This window comes from Carcharhinus amblyrhynchos, chromosome 7, assembly GCF_965287045.1.
Source record: "Carcharhinus amblyrhynchos chromosome 7, sCarAmb.v2.hapA, whole genome shotgun sequence".
In the NCBI taxonomy this organism is placed as follows: domain Eukaryota; kingdom Metazoa; phylum Chordata; class Chondrichthyes; order Carcharhiniformes; family Carcharhinidae; genus Carcharhinus; species Carcharhinus amblyrhynchos.
In genome coordinates this window covers 123,126,243-123,149,336 of record NC_137330.1, presented here as the reverse complement: position 1 = coordinate 123,149,336, position 23,094 = coordinate 123,126,243, and the positions used below count along the sequence as shown (strand labels likewise).

The 23,094-nt window shown below is 47.1% G+C and overlaps 1 protein-coding gene across 1 annotated transcript in view; it reads right to left on the bottom strand.

Annotated features, from left to right (window-relative positions):
* The window catches only part of aars2 (alanyl-tRNA synthetase 2, mitochondrial (putative)), a 98,720-nt gene that overhangs the window by 26,587 nt on the left and 49,039 nt on the right, over positions 1 to 23,094 (bottom strand). Inside the window, exons 8-14 of the mRNA XM_080193453.1 lie at positions 15,606 to 15,644; positions 13,769 to 13,880; positions 12,164 to 12,291; positions 11,261 to 11,402; positions 10,265 to 10,434; positions 9,623 to 9,736; positions 8,880 to 9,020 (exon numbers count right to left, since the gene is read on the bottom strand). Of these exons, the coding sequence (XP_080049579.1) occupies positions 8,880 to 9,020; positions 9,623 to 9,736; positions 10,265 to 10,434; positions 11,261 to 11,402; positions 12,164 to 12,291; positions 13,769 to 13,880; positions 15,606 to 15,644 (846 nt within the window). The remainder of the gene's footprint in view (positions 1 to 8,879; positions 9,021 to 9,622; positions 9,737 to 10,264; positions 10,435 to 11,260; positions 11,403 to 12,163; positions 12,292 to 13,768; positions 13,881 to 15,605; positions 15,645 to 23,094) is intronic.

The window sequence follows — 23,094 nt, the reverse complement described above, 5'->3', positions numbered from 1 at the left end:
AGCATCTTGGGGATGGAGATCATAATTCTATCTCCTTCACAATAGCATTGGAAAGAGATAGGATCAGGCAGGCTAGGAAGGCGTTTGTCTGGAGTAAGGGGAAATATGAAGACGTCAGGCAGATAATTGGACAAATAAACTGGAAGGAGGCGTTCTTGGAGAAAAGTACAGAAGGAAGGTGGCGGATATTCAAGGAATGTTTGACTGGAGCTCTGCACGATAACGTTCCGATGAGACAAGGAGGTTTTGGTAGGGCACGGGAACCGTGGTGCATAAAGGTTGTGGTGAACCTAGTCAGGAAGAAAGGAAAGGTGTATAAAAGGTTCAGAGAGCTAGGAGATGGTAAGGATCTAGAGGAGTATAAGGCTTGTAGAAAGGAGCTTAAAAAGGAAATCAGGAGAGCCAGAAGGGGTCAAGAGAAGGCCTTGGCAGGTAAGATTAAGGAGAATCCCAAGGCCTTCTATAAATATGTAAAAGGATGAGAAGGGATAGGACCTATAAAAGGCGAAGGTGGAAAAGTGTGTGTGGAATCGGAAGAAATGGCAGAGGTGCTTAATGAGTACTTTGCCTCGGTATTCACGGTGGAAAGTGATCTGGGAGGTTGTACTACAGGTTTGCGGCAGTCTGAAAAGATTGAGTATGTGGATGTTAAGGAAGAGGATGTGTTAGAACTTTTAAACTCTATCAAGATAGACAAGTCACCGGGACCGGATGGGATGTACCCCAGGTTACTGTGGTAGGTGAGGGAAGTGATTGCAGAGCCCCTGGCAATGATCTTTGCGTCGTCGATGGAGACGGGAGAGGTTCCGGAGGATTGCAGATGTGGTTGCTATTTTCAAGAAAGGGAAAAGGGATAGCCCGGGAAATTACCGACCGGTGAGTCTGACCTCAGTGGTTGGTAAGTTGATGGAGAGGCTTCTGAGGGACAAGATTTATGAGCATTTGGAGAAGTTTAGAATGATCAGAAATAGTCAACATGGTTTTGTCAAGGGCAGATTGTGCCTTACGAGCCTAGTTGAGTTCTTTGAGAATGTCACTAAGCACATTGACGAAGGAAGAACGGTAGACGTGGTTTACATGGACTTCAGCAAGGCGTTTGATAAGGTCCCCCATGCAAGGCTTCTTGAGAAGGTGAGAGGGCATGGGATCCAGGGGGCTTTGGCCTTGTGGATCCAGAACTGGCTTGCCTGCAGAAGGCGGAGAGTGGTTGTGGATGGGTCTTTTTCTGCATGGAGGTCGGTTGTCCACTTTGGTAGGAATAATGGTAGGAAGGACTATTACTTACATGGCAAAAAACTGCAGCATGCGACGGTGCAGAGGGACCTCGGGGTCCTTGTGCATGAGTCGCAAAAACCCAGCTTGCAGGTGCAGCAGGTGGTCAGGAAGGCGAATGGGATGCTGGCCCTCATAGCGAGGGGGATTGAATATAAAAGTAGGGAGGTCTTGCTGCAGCTGTATAGGGCATTGGTGAGGCCGCAGCTGGAGTACTGTGTGCAGTTTTGGGCACTGCACTCACGCAAGGATATTCTGGCCTTGGAAGGAGTGCAGAGGAGGTTTACTAGGCTGATACCGGAGTTGAGGGGGTTGAACTATGAGGAGAGGCTGAATAAACTAGGCTTGTACTCGTTAGAGTTTAGAAGAACGAGGGGAGATCTCATTGAGACATACAAGATGATGAATGGGATGGATAGGATAGAGGTGGAGAGGCTCTTCCCACTCAGAAAGGACAGTAGGACTAGAGGGCGCAGCCTCAAGATAAAGGGGGGCAGTTTAGAACGGAGTTGAGGAGGAACTTCTTCACTCAAAGGGTGGTGAATCTCTGGAATTCTCTGCCTGTTGAAGTGGTGGAGGCTGCCTCGCTAAATATTTTTAAGACGCGGGTTGATAGGTTTTTGATAGGCAAGGGGATTAAGGGTTATGGGGAGAGGGCGGGAATGTGGAACTGAGCCACGACAGATCAGCCATGATCTTATTGAATGGCGGGGCAGGCTCGAGGGGCTAGATGGCCTACTCCTGCTCCTATTTCTTATGTTCTTATGTCACCAGTGGAGTGCCCCAGGGATCTGTTCTAGGACCCTTGCTGTTTGTCATTTTCATAAATGACCTGGATGAGGAAGTGGAGGGATGGGTTAGCAAGTTCGTAGACGATACGAAGGTTGGTGGTGTTGTGGATGGTCTGGAGGGATGTCAGAAGTTGCAGCAGGACATAGATAGGATGCAAGACTGGGCAGAGAAGTGGCAGATGGACTTCAACGCAGATAAGTGTGTAGTGGTCCATTTTGGCAGGACCAATGGGATGAAGGAGTACAATATCAAGGGTAGGAGTCTTAGCTGTGTTGAAGAGCAGAGGGATCTTGGGGTCCGGGTCCACAGGACTCTTAAATCGGCCTCGCAGGTGGAGGATGTGGTCAAGAAGGCGTATGGTGTACTGGCCTTCATTAATCGAGAGATTGAGTTTAGGAGTCGGGAGGTAATGCTGCAACTTTATAGGACCCTTGTCAGACCCCACTTGGAGTACTGTGCGCAGTTCTGGTCGCCTCACTATAGGAAGGACATGGAAGTTATTGAAAGGGTGCAGAGGAGATTTACAAGGATGTTGCCTGGATTGGGAGGCATGCCTTATGAAGATAGGTTGAGGGAGCTGGGACTCTTCTCCCTGGAGAGACGAAGATTGAGAGGCGACCTGATAGAGGTTTATAAGATGTTGAGAGGAATAGATAGGGTGGATTCTCGGAGGCTATTTCCCAGGGCTGAAATGGTTGCTACGAGAGGACACAGATTTAAGGCGCAGGGAAGCAAGTACAGAGGAGATGTTAGGGGTAAGTTTTTCACTCAGAGGGCGGTGAGTGAGTGGAATCGGCTGCCGTCGGTGGTGGTGGAGGCGAACTCGCTGGGGTCTTTTAAAAGACTTCTGGATGAGTATATGGGATCTAATGGGATTGGGGGTTATAGATAGGTCTATGGCTTAGTAGGTATACAAGTGATCGGTGCAACTAGTGGGCCGAAGGGCCTGTTTGTGCTGTAGTGTTCTATGTTCTATGAAAAGAGCCCCAGTTTTCCCAATCTTTCCTCATAACCCAGTCCTTCCATATCAGGCAGCATCCTGGTAAACCTCCTCTGTACTCTCTGCAGGGTCTCCACGTCCTTCCGGTAGTAAGGTGACCAGAACTGGTCGCAGTACTCCAAATGCGGTCTAACCAACGTTCTGTACAACTGAAGCATTAGACGACAGTTCTTATACTCTATACCTCTTCCTATAAAGGCTAGCATTCCATAAGCTTTCTTTGCAACCCTCTCCACCTGTGTTGACACCTTCAGAGACTTGTGCACTTGCACTCCCAGGTCCCTCTGTATTTCTATACTCTTAATTGGTCTACCTTTTATCATGTAACTCCTCCCTGCATTATTCCTTCCAAAATGCATCACCTCGCATTTGTCAGGATTAAATTCCATCTGCCATCTATCTGCCCAGTATACCAACCTATCTATATCCTGCTGTGTCACCTGACAATCTTCCTCAGTATCCGCCAATCCTGCCATCTTGGTGTCATCCGCAAACTTGCTGATCACACCACATCCAAGTCGTTTATATATATTACAAAAAGATGAGGTCCCAGTACTGAGCCCTGCGGCACACCACTGGTGACAGACCTCCAGCCAGAAAAGAACCCTTCCACTACTACTCTCTGCCTCCTATTGCCCAGCCAGTTTTCAATCCATCTAGCTACCTGTCCTTGTATCCCATGTGCCTTAACTTTTTCTACCAGCCTACCGTGAGGGACTTTGTCAAACGCCTTACTGAAATCCATATAGATGACATCAACAGCTCGCCCATCGTCAACCGTTTTTGTCACCTCCTCAAAAAATCTTACCAGATTCGTAAGGCAAGACCTCCCCTGAACAAAGCCATGTTGCGTATCCCTAATCAGATCGCAACGCTCCAAATGCTTATACATCCTATCCCTAAGAATTTTTTCCAACAATTTTCCTACTACCGATGTCAAACTCACTGGTCTGTAATTACCAGGGTTATCCCTACTGCCCTTTTTAAACAGTGGTACCACATTAGTTACCCTCCAGTCCTCTGGGACCTCACCTGTGTCCAAAGAAGAGACACAGATTTGTGTCAGAGGCCCAGCAATTTCAACTTTCACCTCCCTAAGCAGCTGGGATAAATACCCCGGAGCTTTATCCGTTTTTATGATACCTAAAAAGCCTAACACTTTCTCCCTCGTAATGGATATTTCCCTCAAATGATCTACAGCTCCCTCCAAGACAAGACACCAAACCCCTCTCCTTCGTGAATACCGACGCAAAGTATTCATTCAGGATCTCCCCCATTCCCTCAGACTCGATGCATAGCTCCCCTCCCTTGTCCCTAAGAGGACCAGTTTTCCCTCTAACCACTCTCTTGTTCCTAACATAAGAGTAAAATGCCTTTGGATTATCCTTAATCCTATCAGCCAAAGCCGTTTCATGCCCCCTTTTCACCCTTCTAACTCCCCTTTTAAGCTCCCTCCTACTCTCTCTATATTCCTCCAGCACACTCTCCGTTCCCAGTTGTTTCGACCTAATATATGCCGCCCTCTTCTTCCTGACCAAGTCCTCAATGTCCCCTGTGATCCACGGCTCTCTAATCCTGCCTTTCCCATCCTTCCTCTTTACCGGCACATGCCTTTCCTGCAACATTTTCAGTTTGCCCTTGAACGCCTCCCACTTACCAACCGTGGACTTGCCCGCTAACAAACCCTTCCAATCAGTATCATTCAACTCCTTCCTAATCCAGCTATAGCTCGCCTTCCCCCAGTTCAGCACCCTCCCCTTCGGTCGGCACTCATCCCTTTCCATTTTTATCCTGAAGTAGACAGACTTGTGGTCACTGTTAGCCACATGTTCACCTACTGCAACCTCTACCACCTGCCTCGGCTCGTTACCCAACACTAAATCCAGTATAGGCCCCTCCCTTGTCGGGCTAGTTACATACTGCTCCAGGGACCCTTCCAACACACATTTTACAAATTCCTCCCTGTCAGTACCCCCAGCTCTAGGCACCTTCCAATCCACTCCAGGAAGATTAAAGTCACCGACTACAACCACCCTATTCTTTCGGCACCTATCTAAAATGTCTCTACAAATACCTTCCTCCACTGCCCCCAGGCTGTTGGGTGGCCTATAGTATACCCCTGGCATCGTAATTTCTCCCTTTCTATTCCTCAATTCCACCCACAGCGACTCAATCCCCAACTCCTCCATGTTGTCCTCCCTCTGCACTGCTGTGATGTGCTCCTTAACTAACAACACCACCCCACCATCCCTCTTCAACCCTCCTCTGTCACACCTAAAACACTTAAACCCAGGAATATTCAGCTGCCAGTCCTGCCCTTCCTTTAACCACGTCTCCGTCACCGCCACCACATCTAAATTCCTCACGAACATCAAGGCCCTAAGCTCATCCATTTTACCCGTTACACTCCTCACATTGAAACAGATGCAATCCAACCCTCCAGGCCCACTCAGATCCTCCTTTCCCCCGATATTATTCCTTTCACCCAAACCTACCCTGTCACCCAACTCGCTCCCGATCCCAGTTCCTATTGAGCTATCAGTCTCATTCTTATCCCCATCCCCCCTCCATATTAGTTTAAACCCTGCCTAAACACTCCAGCTAACCTCCCAGCTAAGACATTTGTCCCCCTCCCATTCAAATGCTCCCCATCCCTCCTGTACAGGTGCCCTTCTCTCACAAATACTTCCCAGTGATCGACAAAAGTAAAGCCCTCTACCTTGCACCCAATCCCTCAGCCATGCATTCAGCTGCATAATCTCATTATTCCTAGCCCTGCTGGTACTAGGCAGCAGACCAGAGAATGCCACTCTGGAGGCCCTGCTCCTCAGTTTGGCCCCCAACTCCCTAAATTGCCTGCGTACATCTGCCCTACTCTGTCTTCCTACATCCTTTTCTCCTATGTGTATTATTATTTCTGCTTGGGTCCCCTCACCCTTCAAAATTCCCTCTATCCTCTCCGATACATCCTGTACCCCTGCTCCAGGGAAGCAGACTACCATCCTTGAATCACGCTTTTGCCCACAGAACCACCTATTAATTCCTTTGACCCTCCCGTCCCCCATCACTATCTCATTGCCAGCCCCCTTCCTTCCCTCTGAGTCATTCTGGCCTTCCTGTCTTTCCTTTTGTACCCCTGTCGATGCCTTTTGGGGGGCCATTGGGGTGGTCTTTGGACCAGGACTATTCTCATTCTTATTCCTCCTCCTCCTAACAGTTACCCACCCATCCTGTCCCCCACACCCTGGGACCTCCTCCTGCTCATGGTTCATAGCCATTAACTCCTCATTCTCCCTAACCAGAAATGCATCCTCTAAACGCAGCTCCAGTTGCCTTACCCAGGTCCTCAAACACTGCAGCTCTAAACACTTGGCACAGATGTGGGCCTTCGGGAGACATGATGCCTCCAAGAACTCCCACATGCGGCACCTGACACAGCTAAAGCGCCTCCCCATAGCCCCTGCCATGTCCTGACCTCCCTTGGAATTATATATTCTGAAATGCCACACAGGAAAGATGGGACCTGCAACTCACCTTGTCTAAGCCTGCTCTTGCCTAAGCCCAGCGAGCCAAAGCCCTTATAGCTCTCACTCAGCTCCCACTCTTCAATTTCAATTTACAGAAGCTTCAATTTACAGAGAGAGAGAGAGAGGGAGAGATAAAGAGCTCTTTTCAAATTCAAACTATTCAAACTCCTGCTTCCTCTGTAAGCCTAGCTCCACCCATACACATCATTTCCGCTGCCCACTCCCGACGCTGCCCACTGTCTATTACTGCCTTTTTTTTCATATACCCCCCGCTCTCCCTTCCTGACTATTCCCTCGCCTAACTTCCACTTCGGAATTAAACAGTACTCACAGAAGAGGTAAGGTGTTTCACACCAGATGTGATTCTGTTGACATGCTAGGAAGCTTCTATCGAAACAAAGTTTATTTTTAACAATACAGTTTAATTATAACAAATTAATTAGCTTAACCTATACCAATCGAAATACTTAAATATGACAAGATACAATTCTTAACTGCTAATCTATCTCTATTAGTTCCAATATGAGCAATAGTCCTCATAGACTTAAATTCCCTTCAAAATCGGTTTGTAAACAATCCGGTTACGTGTTTTTACTTGTGAATAGTATGAGAACATTTGAACACCTCTAGAGAGAAATAGCGACTCTTAACATCCAAACAGCAGCCTCCAGAGAGCAAGAGAGCAAAATGCCTCTTGCTGCTTTCAGGGGTCTCACAGAAACCAAACTATACGATAAAATTTACTCTGCAGTTTAAAGGAGGAGAAGCTGGAATCAGATGTAACAGTATTACAATTAAATAAAGGTAACTACAAAGACATGAGGGAGGAGCTGGCCAGAGTTGACTGGAAAAGGAGCCGAGCAGGCAAGTCGGTGGAATAGCAATGGCAGGAATTTATGAGTTATTCAGGAGGCACAAAATTCATCCAAGGAGGAAGAAACATACAAAAGGGAGGACAAGGCATCCATGGCTGACAAGGGGAGTCAAAGACAGCATAAAAGCAAAAGAAAAAGCATATGAAGTGGCAAGGGTTAGTAGGAAGCTAGAGGATTGGGAAGTCTTTAAAAGCAAGCAGAGGACAACGAAAAAAGCAATAAGGGGAGAGAAAATGAAATGTGAGTGTAAGCTAGCTAGTAATATAAAAGAAGGTAGGAAGAGTTTTTTTCAATGTATAGAAGGTAGGAGAGAGCCAAAAGTAGTCATTGGACCACTGGAAAATAAGGCTAGAGCAGTACTCCAAATGCGGCCTAGCCAATGTTCTATACAACTGCAACATTAGACGCCAGCTCTTGTACTCTATACCCCTTCCTATAAAGGCTAACATACCATAAGCTTTCTTCACAACCTTCTCCACCTGTACTGCCACCTTCAAAGACTTGCGCACTTGCACCCCCAGGTCCCGCTGCATTTCTATACTCTTTATAGGTCCACACTTTATCATACAACTCCCCCCTAGATTATTTCGGCCAAAATGCATCACCTCACATTGATCTGGATTAAACTCCATTTGCCATATATCTGCCCAATATACCAGCCTATCTATATTCCGTTGTATTGCCAGACACTGCTCCTCACTGCCCGCCAATCCAGCCATCTTAGTATCATCTGCAAATTTGCTGATCACACCACTTACTCCCTCTTCCAAGTTATTTATGTACATTACAATAAGAGGTCCCAGTACTGAGCCCTGCGGCACACCACTAGTGACAGACCTCCAGCTAGAAAAGGACCCTTCCACTACTACTCTCTGTCTCCTCTTACCAAGCCATCTCCTCCTCTATATGTAGATTGCTCACTCATACAGTGTCGACACCTAGCACCCACCCCCAACCCCTGACTCAAATGTAGACTGGTCACTCACACAGTGTAATTACCCCGACTCCACATGTAGACTGGTCACTCACACAGTGTAATTACCCCGACTCCACATGTAGACTGGTCACTCACACAGTGTAATTACCCCGACTCCACATGTAGACTGGTCACTCACACAGTGTAATTACCCCAACTCCACATGTAGACTGGTCACTCACACAGTGTAATTACCCCAACTCCACATGTAGACTGGTCACTCACACAGTGTAATTACCCCGACTCCACATGTAGACTGGTCACTCACACAGTGTAATTACCCCAACTCCACATGTAGACTGGTCACTCAAACAATGTAACCGCACCCCTCCATGAAGACTGGTCAGTCACACAGTGTAACCATCCCCCTCACAAAGCCATCAGTCACAGCCACGCTTCATCCACTGACATTGGTGTTAGTCACAAGTGATTCCTACCTTGACACTGTAGTCAAAACGCAGTCTCTCAGCTGTGATGTGTGAACCCATCTGCTCAGTGTGATCTCCAAGTACACAACGTAGGGCAAAGTTCAGCAGATGAGTGGCTGTGTGTTTTATCATACAGGCAAGACGATGAGCCTAGTAAGTGATAATCAAAGTGAGCAGCAGTACAGAGCAAGAATTCATGGTGGCAATTTGACAGGATGAATCATCCACAGACCCAGGCTAATAAGCTCATCTCTCACCACAGCAGCTGCACAGATTTGAAATAAGGAGCTAGTCTCAGTAATGCTGATTGTGCAAGTATCAGATTGTTGTAAAAAGCCATTCAGTTCACCTTGATTTTTGAGGAGAGGAAATCTGGCATCCTTACCCAATCTGACCTACATGTGACTATAGATCCACAATCGTGTGGCTGACTTTCAATTGATCTCCCAAATGCCCTGGCCCATCCACCTGACGAAGGGGCAGAGCCCCGAAAGCTCGTGGCATTTGCTACCAAATAAACCTATTGGACTTTAACCTGGTGTTGTGAGACTTCTTACTGTGTTTACCCCAGTCCAAGGCCGGCATCTCCACATCATGGCCATCCGCACCTTCCCAATGAATGCGAAACCTTGCCAGTGATTGTCACAATCTCAAAGCAAGCACAGATGGTTACAAAACTGTCACCCTAAACACAGTCCACAATGCAGAAATGGCACAACTGCCCAGAAACCACTGCATAAAAAGCAAATTACCTCATCCACAAACAGGTTGAGTCTGTCTCCAACGTGTAATGATTCAGGGACACAGACCGTGTGAATCACAAACCCTCCCACTGTTTGTACATCCTCCACTGGGAGCAGAACATCCTGAGGAAAATCAGAATGGAACCAAGTGTTGCTTCAGTTAGTCTCTTCAGCTTTTAGTTACCATGACGATGGCGCACTGCCCATCCAGGGACAACACCAAGCTCCTGCAAGTACATGCCAAGCAACAGGGTTCACTACTGCCCTCACAGTCACAGGTGAGTCAGGCCAACAGGTCCTGAGCACTACTGAGGGAGCGCCGCACTGTCAGAGGGTGGTCAGTGCTGAGGGAGCGCCGCACTGTCAGAGGGTGGTCAGTGCTGAGGGATCGCCGCACTGTCAGAGGGTGGTCAGTGCTGAGGGAGCGCCGCACTGTCAGAGGGTGGTCAGTGCTGAGGGAGCGCCGCACTGTCAGAGGGTCAGTGCTGAGCGAATACTAAATCAGCGTATGGGTCATTACACTGCAGTGCCCCATGAGCTGCGCCTGACAGGTGGTGCATCGGCGTACATGATAAATTTGGTAAACTGCACACTAACACAATAACTGATCCAACAGTCATTCAGTTATGGGAACATGAATCCAAAACTTACCTGGTGATCCTCTCGGATAAAATAGCCCAGGTCATGGCTCTGTCCTCCCTGCTCGCAGTAAAAGTTGGTTCTGTCCAAAATGACACAGCATCGCTGACCCGCCCCCACCTGCTCAACTAATGAATTGTCCTTGTACAAAGCCAGTACGGTGGCCTGGCAGGGTATAAATGCTGAAAAACAGATACACACAGATTCATTCTCACTAGGGAGTCAAAACCAGTGCCTGAGGACATCAATTTGTAACTGCATGATGCAAATGCTTTGGGAGAGATTAATGGGGAACTGAAGAGCAAGCTTATCCAATACATGGCTATTGAGCTGGATGTAACTTGCGGAGCAGCGGGAACGACCAATCTCTGTGGCGCTTTTCAAAAATATTAGAATGGATGATTCTGGCAGAAGCAGCTCCTCCAATCACAGCGACTTTCCTTCCTTCATTGGCTGCTGACAAGCTCAGACATGCAGATTACTGGCACGGCTGGGCAGAGACTGTGTGCATAATCGGGCGCACAGGCGGGGGCAGGTGAGTGTACCTGTCCTTGGAGCATTTGATGGGGGACAGTGTAGAGGGAGCTTTACTCTGTATCCAACCCCATGCTGTATCTGTCCTGGGAGTGTTTGATGGGGGAGAGTGTGGAGGGAGCTTTACTCTGTATCTAACCCCGTGCTGTACCTGTCCTGAGAGTGTTTGATGGGGGACAGTGTAGAGGGAGCTTTACTCTGTATCTAACGCCGTGCTGTACCTGTCCTGGGAGTGTTTGATGGGGGAGAGTGTGGAGGGAGCTTTACTCTGTATCTAACCCTGTGCTGTACCTGTCCTGGGAGTGCTTGATGGGGACAGTGTAGAGGGAGCTTTACTCTGTATCTAACCCCATGCTGTATCTGTCCTGGGAATGATTGGCGGGGCAATCTGTCATACCCCAGTTTGCAGGGCTGAGCCTTTCTCCGGGAGCCACAATCATGGGCCACAGAGAATCTCTCTGTTTCTGAATTTACCATATTTGCCTTCCTGGAGGGTGTAGGTGTATTTTGCTGAATCTTCAGTTCTGGGCACTCCAATCCTCCTGAGTTCGTTGATATCATGAAGGCTGAGTTGCCCCTCAAGCTGTGTGTCTGATTGCGTGGATTGCCTGAGACGCTGGAGACAGAAAACAATTTATCAAACTACACAGCATTGCAGATACAGTAAAATGAGCACAAAGTCCATTGGCAAAGTATCTGCTCAGAAGCTCCTCCACATATATTCCACGTATATATATATATATATATATATTCTATTATCTCTCATTGGGATCTTGTCCAGTATTCCTGGAATATTTGTTTCCAAAAATTGAGGGAACAATTTCTCTCTGACCTCTGTACTTGTGAACTGTAAGAGGCCAGCTGTACTCATTATTATCCATACATTTTCTACATGGAGTTTAGGCAGCAGCCAAAGGCATCTCGGCGGGGCAGGGCACCCAATTGGGCAGATGATCTGGTTTACAGCTCCTCTTACAGCTTGCATAAGGGAACACAAGTGAGACAACAGGGCACTCCAAACAAGGAAAGCACACAATGTCTCACTGTATCTTGTTTACAATTCACAAATGGTCCTGCCTGAAATTATATAGCATATCACATCTTGAATTTCCTGTTAACCCAAGTTGCATCACAGGAGCATTATCACTGACTGACATCAACCCAAAGTCGAACAAAAGCTTGGTCAAAGTGGTGGCGAGTTGCGGGGGGCAGGCAGATGGAAAGAGGAAGAGGAAAGGTGAAGGGATGGTAGGGAGGAATGATGGGAGGCAGTGGGGGAGGAGTACAGGGTGGGGGTGGGGGGCTGGTCCCAGGGCGAGGGACAAAGTGGCAGCCACAGCCCAGAGGGAGTGGTGGACATCACCCATCAACCCTCACCTCTGCTTCTTCCTTCGCCAACTGCCCTAAGGCCTTGAAGTCCACGACGACTGCTTTCTCTTCCAGCATCAGGCCAATCAGGTCGAGGGGAAAGCCCAAGTTCCTGTGCAGGGACCAGGCAACATCCACTGTAACCATGGAGATGAGAGTCAGTAACTGAATTCCACATCCACACACCCAACAATTTTGTCAATGCGTCCCTCGGCCACTTATTTCCTGATCCCATCTCCCTCCCACCTATCCCAAACCGGCCGGCTGCTAAACTGTACACACAGGCACCTGTGTATCTGCATTGTGATTATGGTAGTGTAACTGATATGGAGATATAGAGTAATTGAGAAATGCAGCATACATAATATACATTTAGAAAATTGAACCATAGAACATTACAGCTCAGAAACAGGCCTTTTGGCCCTTCTTGTCCCATTTTTTGCCTAGTCCCACTGACCTGCATTTGAACTATATCCCTCTATACCCCTCTCATCCATGAACCTGTCCAAGTTTTTCTTAAATGTTAAAAGTGACCCCGCATTTACCACTTTATCCGGCAGCTCATTCCACACTCCCACTACTCTCTGCATGAAGAAGCCCCCCCTAATATTCCCTTTAAACTTTTCTCCTTTCACCCTTAACCCATGCCCTCTGGTTTTTTTCTCCCCTAGCCTCAGTGGAAAAAGCCTGCTTGCATTCACTCTTGTTTAAAGCATATTGTTTAAACAGCTCAGATGCTTGAAGAGCAGGATAATTACTCATTGTAACCTTGTAAGTGGCTATGTTAAATAGAGTTAATGGGCTTTGTTTACTTAAGTTCTCCTGAGATTTCTGATTAGAGTATTTGACAGGGTCATGTGATGAGGTTAATGCGCAATCCTGAGTCTGCGGCAGAGAGAAAAAAAGCAGTTTAGTTTGCAGCTGAAGCTTGGTTGAAGTTAAAATTTTGCGGGCTTCTGAGACTCATTCTCTCTGAAAGCTCTAAGATTGTTAACAAGTATTAAAGCAACTTTGCCTGGGTTTGCTAACTGTACTTATTTAAAAGTGAAATTGCCTTAAACATGAATGGGGCTTAGTTGGAACTGGAACAATGATAAGCTGGAAAGTAAAGTTACTTCCTTGAATTTTTAAATATTGTTTAACTGGTTAAGCTGATTAATTTGTTAAAGTTATATTTTAAATTGGTATTGAATGAAGTTTATTTCACAAAGACGACCCATACTTTGTCAGTGGAGAGAAACATCCTTTGTTCACATTTATGCCAAATAGAAAAATTGTTGATGTCTAGTCTGGCTTCCTAAAGTAACTTGGGGTCCTGGTCCAGCACCCTGACAGCTTGCATGCATCCCTGTTCATGTGCCTGCATGGAGGTGTCTACACACATGTCTGACAGACAGGGAGGAGAATGGAGGTTGGGGGCAGCAGGATAGGATTACAGGAATACAGTTGCATGTTAAAGTGGGAGGTCGCACAGGGATGGATCAGGTTACAGTAGCTTGGTGGGTGTCTGATGGGGAAAGCTGGGAATGAGGTAAAGATGGAGGATGCATTGTGAGGACTAGGGTTATTGCATCTCAGTCAGTGTATGAGGAACCCTATCCCTGGACTCAGTACCTGGGAAACTCTGTGATTCAGCCATTTTCTGCAGGGTTCTGTCAATGATTCTTCGGCCACGGTGAAGTGAGGAAAGAAAGGCAGCTTCATTCTCATTAATCGTGTCCATAATCTGTAGGGACGAACAACATCATGACACCACTACATGGGGGGAGGTGCCTAGGGTCAAGACAAAAGCTTGACGTCACAAGGGAAAGGGGGGGGAGGGTGAATGGCAGGGCTGACAGGCAGCGGAGAACAAGGTGGGTGAGAAGCTGTGTAGTTTGTGGGGTGGGGAAGGAGAGAACTGTGAGATTCTGGCATTTGTAGGGGAGGAGAGAGTGTGTGACACTGGAGTTTGGGGACGAGGAGACAGTGTGTGACGCTGGAGTCTGGGGAGGAGGAGTCAGTGTGTGACGCTGGCGTCTGGGGAGGAGGAGACAGTGTGTGACGCTGGAGTCTGGGGAGGAGGAAACAGTGTGTGACGTTGGAGTCTGGGGAGGAGGAGACAGTGTGTGACGTTGGAGTCTGAGGAGGAGGAGACAGTGTGTGACGCTTGAGTCTGGGGAGGTGGAGACAGTGTGTGACGCTTGAGTCTGGGGAGGAGGATACAGTGTGTGACGCTGGAGTCTGGGGAGGAGGAGACAGTGTGTGACGCTGGAGTCGGGGGAGGAGGAGACAGTGTGTGACGCTGGAGTTTGGGGAGGAGAGAGTGTGTGACACTGGAGTCGGGGGAGGAGGAGAGAGTGTGTGACGCTGGAGTTTGGGGAGGAGGAGAGAGTGTGTGACGCTGGAGTTTGGGGAGGAGACAGTGTGTGACGCTGGAGTTTGGGGAGGAGGAGACAGTGTGTGACGCTGGAGTTTGGGGAGGAGGAGACAGTGTGTGACGCTGGAGTTTGGGAAGGAGGAGAGAGTGTGTGACGCTGGAGTTTGGGGAGGAGAGAGTGTGTGACACTGGAGTCGGGGGAGGAGGAGACAGTGTGTGACGCTGGAGTTTGGGAAGGAGGAGACAGTGTGTGACGCTGGAGTTTGGGGAGGAGGAGACAGTGTGTGACGCTGGAGTTTGGGGAGGAGGAGACAGTGTGTGACGCTGGAGTTTGGGGGGTTGGGGAGGAGGAGACAGTGTGTGACGCTGGAGATTGGGGGGGTTGGGGAGGAGGAGACAGTGTGTGACGCCGGAGATTGGGGGGGTTGGGGAGGAGGAGACAGTGTGTGACACTGGAGATTAGGGGCGTTGGGGAGGAGGAGACAGTGTGTGACGCTGGAGTCTGGGGAGGAGGAGACAGTGTGTGACGCTGGAGATTGGGGGGTTGGGGAGGAGGAGACAGTGTGTGATGCTGGAGTTTGGGGGGTTGGGGAGGAGGAGACAGTGTGTGACGCTGGTGTTTGGGGGGTTTGGGGAGGAGGAGACAGTGTGTGACGCTGGAGTTTGGGGGGTTGGGGAGGAGGAGACAGTGTGTGACGCTGGAGTTTGGGGGGGTTGGGGAGGAGGAGAGAGTGTGTGACGCTGGAGTTTGGGGGGTTGGGGAGGAGGAGACAGTGTGTGACGCTGGAGTTTGGGGGGGTTGGGGAGGAGGAGACAGTGTGTGACGCTGGAGTTTGGGGGGGTTGGGGAGGAGGAGACAGTGTGTGACGCTGGAGTTTGGGGGGGTTGGGGAGGAGTAGACTGTGTGTGACACTGGAGTTTGGAGAGGAGGAGAGAGTGTGTGACGTTGGAGTTTGGGGAGGAGGAGAAAATGACAAATGCTGGCGTTTGGGGAGGAGAAGAGAATGTGTGACGCTGGAGTTTGGTGGGGGAAGGTAATAGCTGTGTGACGCCAGGTCTAGATTTCTCATCATACCCTCTTTCGATACACACCTGGGTTGGGTCCTGCTTTAATTCTGGGTAGGCATCTCCCTGGAACAAAGATGGAGCACAAAATCAGTCCATTCCAGGCTGCACTCCTTTATCAATCCTGGTATCTGTCTCCAGTTAGATTCCTCCTCAGTTAATCCTACAGTCGTCTCCAATCAGCTGCTGCACTCCCAGTTTAGCTGTAAAGACTCGCATTCTAATCAGTATTCTGTAAACTGTGTCTTTATATGCCCTGTTTGTGATCAGAACTCCCCACTCACCTGACAAAGGGGCAAAGCCCTGAAAGCTAGTGGGGTTTGCTACCAAATAAATCTGTTGGACTTTAACCTGGCGTTGAGACTTCTTAATGCGTTTATCCCAGTCCAACGCCGGCATCTCCACATCATGACTCCCAGTTTAATCCAGGAGTCCATTTCCAATCAGAGACTGACACTCTGCAGAATTTCCAAGTACAACTCCAGGCATGGAGGCCAAAAAGTGGAATTACCACTGCTCAGTCCAAAGCTCCATGACCTCTTCATCTTCCTCCAGCTTCTTGAGCAACAACTTCTGTCTGTCAACTGTCCCCCTTTCCATAAGCCCTATCTCCTTCCCCTGCCACAAACCCCAATCCTTCCCCATCCTTGCACTGCCTCACACATCCTTAGGCATAGCCCACTCCCACTGATACCATTTGTTTTCCCCTCACACAGCCCCACAACCCCCACTATCCCATGTTCTACTTGTGCAGAATTCCCAATGTCATCACATTTCCCAAGGTGAGAGGCAAGATCTTTAAACCAAATTTGACATCAGTTGTGATATTGAGTGCATTCCATTGTAACATACAAGTGCTCAGCAGAATAAGGATTAACATGGGACTGGAGAATTACACTGGCCACAGTCTGATATATTGAGTTGCATGGTAACTGACTTGGAGTGAGCGCCATGGAAGCCAACCTTCATGGAGAAGCAGCTTTATGCAAGACAATATCTGGGGTCTTTAAGCAGTTAAAAACTAATAACAAACAGTTCATTTTTAAACTGACAAGTCTCAAGCTCCTCAATGTTGAGCTCAGTGCAAAGCTCTCTGACTTTTCATCTTCCTCCAGCTTCTTGAGCAACAACTTCTGTCTGTCAACTGCCCCTCCTTTCCCATAAGCCATTGGATCATCATACAACATGGAGATCAGTGGTGATATGAAAGACAGCGTTTTAAACAATGAAATTTGCTGTTACAAGGGGGCGTAACTGTAAGGTTCATGGTGGGAGATATAGGAGGGATGTCGGAAGTAGATTCTTTACTCAGAGAGTGGTTGGGATGTGGAATAGACTGCCTGATGTGATAGTGGAGTCGGACACTTTAGGAACTTTCAAGAGGTTATTGGATAGGCACATGGAGCATTCCAGAATTATAGGGAGGGGACAGCTTGATCTTGGGATTGGACATAGCTCGACAGAACATTGAGGGCCGAAGGGCCTGTACTGTGCTGTAATGTTCTATGTTTTTATGTTTAACCCAGAACGTTATCCCAAGCTACGAAAAATTAAAAGCCACTAAAGCAGGACTAGATAGATTTGCCCCTCAGAAGAAAAATTAAAGACAAAATTGTGGAAGCTGCACCACAGATTTAGAAGTTGAGGAATGCACCAAAATGAATGGCAAGACCCCAGAGTAACACAGTAAAAGAAAAGACTGGTCAGATCAAAACAGATGAAGGAAAAAACAAAATATGCAAGTTCCTGAGAGACATAGAGTGACAAATACTGGAGAGTTCTCAAGACAGTGAGCAAAAGACCCTGAGTAATGCAGAGTCAAAGAACCTGGTCAGTTTACAAAACGGTGAACAATAATTAGAGAAAAGTGACCTTACATCATAAATAGTCCCCCCAGAATGAGGGAGACAAAAGACCTTCCCCCACCCAAGAAGAATGAGAGTTAATACAGCCCCTTACTCCAGAATGAGGGAGAAAATAGACCATCCCCAGAACAAGGGAGACAAACCATCCCCCCACCCCCTCAGCAAGGGAGACAATAGGCCCCTCGTCCAGGACGAGGGAGACAGAAGGGCCCCCACAGAACGAAACAAAAGCTTCCCTCCCACCTCCTGAGCGAGGAAGACAATTTTCAAGTAAACCACAAGATGGCTGCCAACCATGTCAATGCAATGAAATGCAGTGGTTCAAGAAGACAGCTCACCACCACCATCTCAAGGGCAATTAGGGATGGGCAATGAATGCTGGCCCAGCCAGTGATGCCCATATCCTTTGAATTAATTAAAAACTGTACATAAATGCCAAGGTCTATATTCCTGTACCCCTTTGGACTTTCTCCTTTTGGATTATACTGTTCTTTTCATATTCTTCCTGCCAAAGTGAATCATCTCACAATTCTCTGCAGTGAACTTCATCTATCACTAGTCCATCACCAACACGTCCTTTTCAAATTCAAGACTCATCACAGTTGACACCATTTCTAATCTTAGTATTATTCGCAAATTTTGAAATCATGTCCTGAATATCACAGTCTAAGTCATAAATATATATTAGGAAGAGTAAAAGACCCAACACTGGACGGTCCACTACAAACCCTCCTCCAATCTCAAAAACGTCATCAATACTCTCTGCTTCCTTCACTCAGTCAATTTCTTATCCAAGAGCCTTCTTTCCCTTTCTTTCCATGAGCTCGAATTGTGCTACGATCTGTTGTGTGGCACAGTTTCAAACGCCTTTTGAAAATCTATATGCGCTACATAAACAGCATTTCCCTTATCAACTTTCTCTGTTACCCGTTACTAAAACAAATTTGGTTGTAGAACAAAGAAAAGTACAGCACAAGAACAGGCCATTTGGCCCTCCAAACCTGTGCTGATCATGATGTCCTACTAAAAACTTAGAAAGCAGTGGCAGAATCAGACAGAGTTAGCATGCACAAATGAAGGGGAAATCATGCTTGACAAAGCTGTTAGATTTCTTCGAAAATGTAACTTGTAGAGTTGACAAAGGGGAACTAGTCGATGTGGTATATTTCGACTTTCAGAAAGCGTTTGACAAAGTGCCACACAAGAGATTATCGTGCAAGATTAAAGCGCACAGGATTGGGGGAGCTGTATTGAGATGGATAGAAAACTGGTTGGCAGAGAGGAAACAAAAAAAAAAGGAATTAATGGGTGCTTCTTAAATTGGCAGGCAGTAACTAGTGCAGTGCCACAGGGATCGGTGGTGGGGCCCCAGCTATTCACAATATATATTAATGATTTGGATGAGGGAACAAAATGTAACATCTCAAAGTTTGCAGATGATACCAAGTTGGGTGGGAGGGTGAACTGTAACGAGGATGCAGAGATTCTTCAGAATGATCTGGGCAGTTGGGTGAGTGGGCAAATCAATGGCAGATGCAGTATAATTTGAATAAATGTGAGGTTATTCACTTTGGAAGAAAAACAAGGCAGTACATTACTACCTGAATGGCTATAAACAAAGAGAGGAATGTGCAGCAGGACCTGGGTGTCCTTATGCACCAGTTACTGAAAGTAAGTATGCAGGTGCAGCAGGTGGTAAAGAAGGCAAATGGCATGTTGGCCTTCATTGCGAAAGGTTGAGAGTACAGGAGCAGGGATGTTGTTGTTGCAATTAGACAGGACCTTGGTGAGGCCACACCTGGAGTACTGTGTGCCGTTTTAGTCTCCTTTTCTGAGGAAGGAAGTTCTTGTTCTCGACGGAGTGCAGCAAAGATTTACCAGGCTGATTCCTGGGGTGGCAGGACTGATGTATGAGGAGATTGACAAGGTCAGGATTGTTTTTGCTGGAGTTCAGACAAATGAGGGGGATCTCATAGAGGCTTATAAAATTCTAACAGGTCTAGACAGGATAGATGCAGGGAGGATGTTCCCGATGGTGGGGAGTCCAGAATCTAGAGTCACAGTCTGAGGATTCAGGATAGACCATTTAGGATAGAGGTGAGGAGACATTTCTTCACCCAAAGAATGGTAAGCCTGTGGAATTCATTATCACAAGTAGTAGTTGATGCCAAAACACTGAATGCATTCAAAAGGTGGTTGGATATAGCACTTGGCAAATGGGATCAAAGGGCATGGGGAAAAAGCAGGAATAGGCTATCGAGTGGGATAATCAGCCATGATCTTAATGAATTGCAGAGCAGGCTTGAAGGGCCAAATGGTCTCCTCTTGCTCCTCTCTTCTACGTTAAACTAAAAAAAATCTTCTGCCCTTACTCGGTCTATATACCTCTATTTCCTCCCCATTTATCCAGATGCCTCTTAAATGTTGCCAATGTGCGTGCTTTCACCACCTCCTCTGGCAGTGCATTCCAGACACCCACCCCTCGCTGTGTGAAAAACCTCCCCTGCACATCGCCCTTAAACTTTGCCTCTCCCACCTTGAACCTGTGACCCATTGTTAATTGGCACTTCCACCTTGAGAAAAAGCTTCTGAACATCCACTCTGTCTATGCCTCTCATGATTTTGTAGACCTCGATTAGGTCTCCCCTCAGCCTCCATCTTTCCAGTGAAAACAATCCTAGTTTAAAATCCCTTTTTTTAAGGGATTTATATTTGTATTGGTAAACATTAGGTTTAAGTGGGTTTAATGTTTCTGTGCTTGAAATGAAAAACCTATAGTTTGTTTCGTGTGTGGAGGTTTGTGTTTGTGGGAAACTGTGTTTCTATTGTACACAGAGAAGGTTACAGCATGAGCAGTTCCAACTGTGTTTCTATTGTACACAGAGAGGGTTACGCATGAGCAGTTCCAACTGTGTTTCTATTGTACACAGAGAGGGTTACGCATGAGTAGTTAATGTCCTAAATAGGTTAGGGGTTGTGTATTTTACGCAAAAAGAAAAATGTTGTTTGCACGCGTAGATTCAAAATAACAACAGCAGTAGGAGCTGTTACAGAGTACAAAACAAAACCACGCAGGAGCCTATGAAACACCCCAATGACATCACCATCAATCAACCAGCTCTTAAGCAATCACACATCGTTATAAATATATAAGAGTAACTAGGCTGGCAGAAGTAGCAGTGGTTGCTTAGCAACTGGGGGCCTTTTACGGTAGAAAGTTTTTTTTTGAGTTTAGCTTTAGCTGGAAATATTGCAGTTGGCAACAGGACACTGGGGAGTAAACATCTATCAACTCTGCCAGAAGACAGGACAAGGGAGCTACAAAGAGCTGACATTTAATGAACAAGATACAGTCTAAATAACTGGGGCAGAATTGGGGTAGAAAGAACATCTTAAGACTGAAATTAAGAGAACAGAGACCAAGATATCATTCAGGAGATTCCAAGATGAAAAGTAAACAAAATTAAAGAGACAATTGTGGGATCCAGATTTAAAGTGGGAAAACAGACTCAGAGGTAAATCAAAAGTCTGAAGTCATTTTTACAGCCATCAGGGAATCAAGAATTAAAGCAATTATGAACAGTTTGTACAGTAGGTAAGAGACACAAATCCTAAAGGGAGAGTTGAAAATCTTGGAATCTGAGTTTGTTAAACATAGAGCTGAAGCTTTGTTTAAAAGAGTAATTTGGAAAACCTAGACTGGATTTCAGAAAGCAAAATACTGGTGGAAAGCACTGTTGTGAAAGAAGATTTCAAGGTACGTTTTCTGGGAGTGGAATTTGGAAACTCTCATGTGACAAGGGGGCATCTGGACTCAAAACATCAGCTCTTCTATCTCCTTACAGAGACCATCAGACCTGCTGAGATTTTCTATCATTTTCTCTTTTGGATGAGGGGAAAGTGTGTTGAGTAGTGGCATTATGCTGGAATTGGCAGAAATTACAGAATCCTACAGCGCAGAAGGAGGCCCATTTGGCCCATTGAGTCTGCACCAACAACAATCCCACCTTGGTCCTATCCCCATAACTCCACGCATTTATCCTAGCTACACACCCTAACACTAAGGGATAATTTAGTGTGGGCAATCCACTTAACCCTTTGGTCTGTGGGAGGAAACCGGAGCATCCAAAGGAAACCCACATAGACATGGGGGGAACATGCAAACTCCATACAGGCAATGATTCAAGCCAGGAATTGAATCCAGGTCCCTGGTGCAGAGAGGCAGCAGTGCTAACCAGTGTGCCGCCCATGGTGGAGGATGGTGGAATGGTGGAGGTTGATCCTTTGAATGCGGAGACTGGTGGGGTGAAAAATGAGGAAATGGGGGACTCTATCCTGGTTTTGGGAGGACAGGAAGGGGTGAGAGCAGTGGTCTGGGGAATGGTTAGACATGGTTGAAAGCCCTATAAACCACAGTGGGTGGAAAACAACAATTGAGGAAGAAGGAAGACATATTGGCAGAGTTATTTTGGAAAGTGGCATCATCAGAACCGATGTGGCAGCTGCAAAGGAACTGAGAGAATGGGATTGAGTCCATACTGCACGTGGAGTGTGAACAGCTGTAATCAAGGTAGTTGTCAGAATTAGTGGGCTCGTAATGGATACTAGTGGGCAATTTATCATTAGAAATGGAGACAGCAAGGTCAAGGAAGGAAGAGAAGTTCAGAGATGGACCGTGCGAAAATGATAGAGGGGTGGAAATTGGAAGCAAAACTTCCTATGTCCAGACAATAGCATTGCATGGCACCAAAATAGTCGCTGATGCACTGATAAAGGAGTTGTGAGAGGGGGCTGAACTAGGAGTGGAACAGGGAAAGCTCCACATAACCCATAAGAGACAGGCATAACTGGGACCCATCTTTAATTTGGAGGAAATGAAACAAGTTAAAGGAGAAATTGTTGAGTGAGAGTATTAGTTCAGCCAGACAGAGAACAGTAGTGATGGATGGGGATTGTTCAGACCTCTGTTCGAGGAAGAAGCAAAGAGCTTTGAGGCCATTCTGGTGGCGAGTGGAAGGCTTGGACTTCTATGGTGAGGAGGAAGTGGTTTGGGCCAGGGGACTGGAAGTTGCAGATATGGTGAAGGGCATAGGAGGCATCGTAGATGTAGGCGGAAAGGGGCTAGTCAAAAGGAGAGAGAATGGAGTCAAGATAGGAGGAAATATGTTCAGTGGGACAGGAACAGGCTGACATGATAGGCCTACTGGGACAGTCCTGTTATTGGATTTTGGGAAGGAGGTAGAAGTGGGCTGTTCAGGGTTGAGACAGTGAGGTTGAAGGCTGTGGAGGGAAGATCTCCAGAGGAGATGAGGTCATTGACAGTCCTGGAAACAGAGGTTGTTCAGAGGAGGAGGAGGAGGAGGAGGAGGAGGAGGAGGAGGAGGAGGAGGAGGAGGAGGAGGAGGTGGTGGTGGTGGTGGTGGTGGTGGTGGTGGTGGTGGTGGTGGTGGGTGGTCTATGAGGAAGCATCTAAGAGATGGCCCTCAGCCTTTTGAGGTAGGGGTCTGTACACCAGACAACAACACCACCACCCTTGTCAGCAAGTTTGATAGGTCAGGCTTGGGCCCAAAAGAGCAAAATGCAGCAAATTCAGAAGGAGACAAGTTAGAGTGGTTAAGAGGAGCGGAGAAATTGAAACAGCAGATGTTAAG